The sequence below is a fragment of the Hipposideros armiger genome, unplaced genomic scaffold, assembly GCF_001890085.2.
Source record: "Hipposideros armiger isolate ML-2016 unplaced genomic scaffold, ASM189008v1 scaffold_496, whole genome shotgun sequence".
Classification (NCBI taxonomy): Eukaryota; Metazoa; Chordata; class Mammalia; order Chiroptera; family Hipposideridae; genus Hipposideros; species Hipposideros armiger.
The window spans coordinates 1,181,780-1,188,726 of record NW_017731846.1 but is presented as its reverse complement, the minus strand read 5'-3'; the positions used below and the strand labels follow the sequence as shown (position 1 = coordinate 1,188,726).

Genomic DNA, 6,947 nt, shown 5'->3' with positions numbered 1-6,947 from the left:
TCCAGTTTCTTCATCATGCGGTCAAGGACGCCGGGGTCCTTCTGACTCTTTGTGAAGGCAGCCAGTTCTGTATTCATGAAGCTTAGGAACTCAGTCTTCGAGAGGCTGCAGTGGTTCCCGTCCTTCCCAGCATACTTCTGGAAAACTGCAATCAGGGACTCGATGCAACGCTCGGTCTCTGTAGGGCTGGACACTTTTGCCATGTCGGAGCGGAGCGAGGCGCAGAGGGTGCGAGCGGGGAGCGGTGCAGCGAGCTCTGGGCTGCGGCTGGAGGCGGAGGGCGGGCCCAATCACACTTCTAGACATGCAAACTATGATGTCTGACATGAAAAATATGCTGATGATATTGACAGTAGATTAGATATTGCAGAGAAAAAGATTAGTAAACTTGAAGCCATAGCAATACATGGTATCCAAAATCAAACCCAGAGGGAAAATATATATATTTTTTAAATGAACAGAGCACCAGTGAGTTGTGGTACAATTTCAAGCGATTTAATGCATATGTAAACAGAATGTCTGAAGAAGAAGGGGATGATGGTACAGAAAAAATACTGAAAGAAATGTCAGAAAATTTCCATATGTGATGAAAACTATAAATCTATAGTATAGGTCAAAGAAGCTCAATGAACCCCAAACAATACACACAAGGAAAATTACACCAAAGCATATCCTAATTAAACTGCTAAACAAACAAAAACCATGATAAAGAGAAAATCTTTAAAGAACCAAAGAAAAACATGTTACAGAGGAACAAAAAATAAGGATGACAACAGGTTCCTGTTTTGAAACAATGCAAGTGACCCAATGGGGGTAAATCTTTAAAATACCATATTTTGCCGTGTATAATGCACACTTTTTTTGCCCAAATTTGTGAGGGGAAAAATAAGGATGCGCATTATACATGGGTAGTACTAATTCGATATCTATATAAATGTTTTTAATTCTCCCATTTATGCTGAGTTAAAAGTGTAACTTTAGCAATCAAAAATGATATCTGTATGCAAAATAATACCCTGGAATACGATAATCAATTTTGTTGAACTTACAATGAACTTGCAACGACAAAGAGTTCTCGGCCTTCTATGATGCATAAAAATTTCTTGTACCTTGTATCTGTTCTTGTGTTTTGTAATTATTTGTTACATAAAATTTCTTGTACCATAATGTGTTAACAAATAAATGCTAAAATTCCTTTGTAATATAAAAAAGAAGCACCTAAATGTAAACAAAAATTTGAATTAAAATGAACGGTTTTTTTCCCTGAAAGTGTGGGCTGAAAATGTGGGTGTGCATTATATATGGGAGCACATTATATATACATGGCAAAATACGGCACTGAAAGAAAAAACACACAGTCAATCCAGAATTCTGTGGCCAGCAACGCTATCATAGAGAGTTTTTCAGACATCCAAAGCTGAAATAATTCATTTCCAGCATCTATAGAAAATGTTAAAGAAAGTCCTTCAGGCAGAAGGAAAATTATTCCAGATGGAAACACGGATCTACCCTAAGGAACAAAGAACCCGGAAGCATTAACTACATGGGTGAACTGTTATCTAGTAGTGCAAAAGCAGGCAAGTAACTTCCAGAGGTCACATGATTTTAACATTCCATTATAAAAGTAAATGTCACGATGCCTATAGGGGTGGGCACAAGGCAGGAAAACTGTTTCTGTGTAGATAATGAAATACAGGAAACTTTGAGCAATGCGTCTGTGCAAAGAACGTTCTCAACCACCAAAATGAAGTTTCCTCAGGTAAGTGTACTATTTTGCTACTCGTTTCTCAGTTACCCACTTTGTTGGACAGCCATTCATGTGGCATGTGCCTCATACGAAATACTGCACCTGGCTAGGTGGAGATACTAAAAAGGAACCAGAAAGTTATCCAGGTGTTAAGGATTTCACAATCTAGAACAAATCACCACACTAGAAGGTAATAGATACAATTGCCTTATGAAAGAAAGCAACACAGAGGAGGGAGATATTTTTCAACCAGAGATCTAAGGCAAGCCATTTCCTAGGCGACCCTCCAAAGCATGAGGCTTTAGAAATATTTAGTGAAAAAAGGCTGCATCTTATTTGTTGTTTGTTGGTGACTTCTGATGAAAATATTAAATTTCTGATTCAGATATTTAAATGTCTCCTGCTTCCCTCCCTCCACTTCTGTTACTCTGCTGTGTTTGAAACTGGAAAGAGAGGGAGAGGGAACACGTAGAACACAGAACACAGATAATGGGATGTGAAGCAGCAGCCTGGAGGAAGGTCATACCCACCACCAAAATGTCTAGATGAACCCTCTCCAGGGGTAGCTGGTGAGAGGGTGGGTGACCTTGGAAAGTATGACTGCGTGTTGGGTTTGCATGCAGATTTCTCAGATGTGTGGGGGATGAGAACAGAAAGACAGTGTTTTGGTTTGGGTCTTAGGAACCTGCAGAAAGTCTGATTAATTTCATACTTCAAGTCCTTTACGAGTTTATTTCCTTTCAGTTTGCTCTTGGTGTAGGAAGCCTTTTTTTGGAGAATTTTAGCCTGTCTTGTCTTGGCTTAGGAAGTCACAGACAGGTGGTGTTTTGGGTCTGGGACTTGATATATGTGGAGATCTCTCATTTTGTTCCTCCCCTAGGTTTGGGAAATCACTGGCCTGTAGGACATGAATTAGGGCTGGTTGGTATTTGGAGTCCTCTTTGCACAGGACCTGAGCAGTGAAAAGCATTCAATAAAGTATTGGGGAAGGAAAAAGAAAAGTTCCTCTTCCTGCAAGTAAAAATGGAAGTCTTTTCTGGCATAGTTAGGGCCAGATGACTTGGATGATAAATTGATGAAGTTAGCATTCAGGGCCACATCATCCCCTACATGTGCCTTGTAGTCAAACTAGATGTGTACTGTGGCCCAAGTAGGCTACGCCTTCCTCCTGGAGGCCCTTCCCCACTGCCCATGCATAAGCAGCTCACGCTCAGTCAAAACCCAGTCTACACCCGAAGGAGTGGCGTATGTACCATCTCTTCCCGGTCTCCTCTAATCCCCTCCCTTGCTACCACCACCAGGCTCTTTCTTCCTCCTCTTTGGTCCCCATTTTCTTCCTATTGCCGAGCTGACTTGTGTTTTCCTCTGCCCTAAGTGTTCAAGCACCAACCCAGACTGGGGAGGGATAGGAGGCAGAAGAGGAAGTGGAAGAGAGAGAGGGAACTGAGAGAAGCTGGGCCCGGGCCTATAGAGTAAGAGGGGGATGGTTTGCAGTGAGGCTGGAGGGGGGCAGGAGAGGCCATTCAGGGCCTCACCAGAGGCTGGGCCTCATCCAGTGAGAGTCACAGGGGAGGAGATATGTCTGAACAGGAGAATGCGTGTGTCAGATCCTGGGAGGTTCCTCTGGGCTGCTGTGTAGATGATCTGGGGGAGGGGCAGAGGTCAAGAGGCATCTGGAGGCCATCAGCTGTTGCTCTGTGCAGGAGGAGATGATGGGGGTCTGGACCAGGATGATGGCAGAAGGTGGAACATGTGGGATCGTTTAGGAAGTAAAGTCAATGGGACCTGGAGTTATTGGGAGAGCCCTGTCCAGTCTGTCAGGGGGGTATTATCTGGAAGCTTCCTCTTTGCCCCCACATGTATCTTGCAGTTTTGGTGTTGTGTGACTACCAGGAGTCACTGCTGTAACCCAGGGTCTCTGGTCCATGAGTCCACCCCCCCACCCCCAGCCCTACAGGTAGGGGTGCAGGTTCCTCTTCCACATAGGCCACTGCCTACTGCACAGTGATGCAACTTGGGCCTCTGAGGAGGATGGAGACACTGGCTAGTTGTTGAGGTCTATGTCCCTGAGATCAGCTAAAATGAAATTATTGGTGGGGTCTAAACTTATACACTTATAATAGGTGAATTTAAAAAACAGCAGCTGTTAAAAAGCATCCTGAGCTGCTGCAGGTCCAGTCCCGTGCTTCCTAAGTATTGAAGTCACACAGAGCCCAGTGCTAAATGCCACTAGCCCTGCCAGGTGCCCTTGCCTGTGACTCGTTAGGCATTGCAACTGTCTGCTGAGCCCTCATCTCCGTGGCATTGTGCTAACATCACTACATCTGTTATTTCATTCTCACAGCAGCCTTATGAGGTGCCTGTCTATTCTCATTTAACAGGTGAGGAGACTGAGGCTTGGGGAGATGACTCTCCCAGTGGCACAGAGAGTGGGGGAGGTGGCATCAGAACCCAGATCTGTTACTCCACAGTGTTCTGGTCTGTGAAGCTTTGGGAGGTGCCTCCAGCCCTGCCTGTCCCTTGTCAGGCTCAGCTGTCTGTAGTCTCACTTGAGTGGCTTGGGGACTGTGAGAAGTGACCAGGGCACCCAAACTGCCACACCACCTGTAGCCATGTCACATGCACAGTTGTGTGGTAGTGTGAAAAAAAGTGGTCTCTGGTCCCCCTCTCTGCCAGCTGGCCTCCTTTGGTACCAGGAAAGTTTGTCCTGAGGCTGTGTGGGGCCCAGCTGACATGCAGCCTTGGCCCTCCTCAGGCCATGTTGACCTACCTCTCAGCTGCTTAAGCCATGAGGCCTGGCCAGGCCTTTCTGATGGAAAGGTCAGGCCATGGAGAGGCTCAGGCAATATCCTGGCTTCTTGTCTTCCTTGGCCAGGGGCTGAGGGAGAAATGACAGTTTCCTTGGACTCCCATGAGGGACCAGCTGACTGTCTTCTAGCACATTCTGCACTAAGTCATCTCAGCAAAATAACAGGAGGCAGTTTTAGGGGCTCAGGGTCAGGGGTCCTTGGTGTAGTATTGCCACTCCCACTACCCCACCCTGCCCTCGCTCCAAGTGCCTGCCTCTCCAGGCCTTATCCTCCACAAGCTCCGAGGGCTTCTGAGAGGCTGGCAGGCTGGCAGGCTGGGGTGAAGACAGCCACCTCTCCTGATGGATTAGCCAGGGCTGCCCAGCTCCTGGGGCCGCCCCGTGGAGATAGGCCCGGCAGGCCCACCCTTGCCTCCCTGCAGGCCTGGGCCTGTGCTCACTTCAGGTGCCCTTGTCCCACCACTTGCTTCTAGAAACTGCTTTGCTTGGGCCTGTAGACTCCAAGGATCCCAGGTAACTTTGCTGACAGACCTATAGGATCTCAGCTCCTTCCACACTCCCCATGGTCATTGTTCTACAGGATCCAAGGCCCTTCTCCAGGGGGCCTGCTGCATAACCCCTTCTACGGGAGGCCCCAAGAATAATACGGTGAAGAGGCTGGTATCGCTGGAGTAACAGAGACCCGAGTTCCAATCCCCGCTCTGCTCCTTACTGTATTGGGGTAACTGGTGTGTCTGTCCTCTGAGCCTCAGTTCTAGCTCATCTGTAAAATGGGGATAATCCTATTGGGACTAAATAAGATGTGTGTACATAATGCACTGGCTTGCTGATGTTTGGTAATGTTACCTTTACCTCCCATTCCTGCTGCTCAGTTCCCTGAGGCTGCAGCCGTTCTGACAACAGCCGTTCCCAACTTGTCTCAGCTCCACAGCGGGAGGGGGCGGGACGGCTGGTCCAGGCATTGCAGTACCAGGGAAGACCACCAGGTGGCACCCACCCCAGCAAGCCTGTCCTAGGCCTCCTGCTTCAGACCTTTGTGGATTTCCTTACTTTTATGGTTTACTGCTGTTATTTTGGATTTCGGTCATGCACATCTTAAGGAAGGGGTGTGTTCTAAAAAATGCATCCTTAGATGACTTCGTTGTTGTGCGAACATCATAGGGGGCATCATAATTGTGTCAGGACCCAGAGCTCTGGCTGAAACTGTCTCCCTTATCCTACCCCAGTTGTCCATGTATAAGAGAGGGCTTGCCAGCTCCCCTTCCACCCCATGTAGGCTTGTTCCTGCAGTGCCTGGTGTCCGCAGGCTCCCTGGGGCTGCTCAGAACCCCAGGTCTAGTGCTGAAGTCACTGCCAGCTACCACTTGCAGGCTGAGGAGCTCTGGCCGAGGTGGAGAACGGCTATACCAGCCCAGTCCTCCTCCCCAGTCCTGCTCTGCCACCTCCCGCTGGCATTGGTGAATTGAATGCAGGCCCATAGCGGCTGGTACAGCCAAACCTGGTTAAGTGCCTGAGTGGGTGGTGGTTTGCTATCTGTTGGTTTGACTGGTTCATTCTCTCTAGATTGTTAGGTGGACCAGTGGACATGTCTACAATGGGTCTCATCCTCCCCAAGGGCTCTGGGGATTTCCTGGGGTCCCCACCAATGGCGAGAGGCATCCAGCCCTCTTTCCTGGGCATTAGTTTTTCCTAGGCCAGTACAAAGGTTTCTGCAGGTCGCCACAAAGAGCTGACTCCTACTGAGCCCAGGCAGCAGCGGGGAGAAATAAGCTGTCATCATGTAGTGACAGAGGCTGGAGCTGAGGCCTGCACCACTAAGTGTGACACCAAAGCCCCAGAGCCAGCTGTCAGATGCAGAGTCCCAGGTTTAAGAAGCAAGGCCCAGGGACCTGCATTTTAACAAGTTGAGGGGAGGCAGTCCCATACACTCAGGATTGAGGGTCTTTGGTCTGTGGTGCAGGGTGGGAGCCGGACCTTCTTGTTTATAAACCACCACCTACAGCTCCGATGCCACAAACCTGAGGGTCACCTTCTTCCCTCAGACAGGGGATGCCCTGTATCCCTCTGCTTCTCTGAGATTACTGGTTAAGAGGACATGGCAAGCAGTGGGGACAATAAGCAAATGCACCTCCCCACCCTGGGAGACCTCTGACCGCAGGGTCTTGGGGGAGGGTCTTGCTCCTTGCTCCTAAGGGGCACTGCACAGCTCCTGGCCTGAGGTGGCTGAGTGAGGCAAGCGATTCAGGTTGCAGCCAAAACGTAGTCCACTGTTACCTAGCAGTACTCGCGAGGCAGATGCTGGGCCCAGGGGAGGTGACTGCAGAAGACTTTGGGACACCCAGGTCCTGGCCCAGAGCCAAAGACCAGGCCTCCCTCCCTCTCCCTCCAACC

The 6,947-nt window shown here is 48.8% G+C and overlaps 1 protein-coding gene across 1 annotated transcript; it reads right to left on the bottom strand.

The window, feature by feature from the left end:
• Positions 1-2: 2 nt before the first annotated feature.
• On the bottom strand, positions 3-279 carry LOC109395940 (protein S100-A11; the record flags this gene model as incomplete). The annotated part of the gene is made up of 1 exon (XM_019667390.1): positions 3-279. A coding segment is annotated over exon 1 (201 nt), but the record flags the coding sequence as incomplete, so codon positions are not given.
• Between the last annotated feature and the right edge of the window lie 6,668 nt (positions 280-6,947).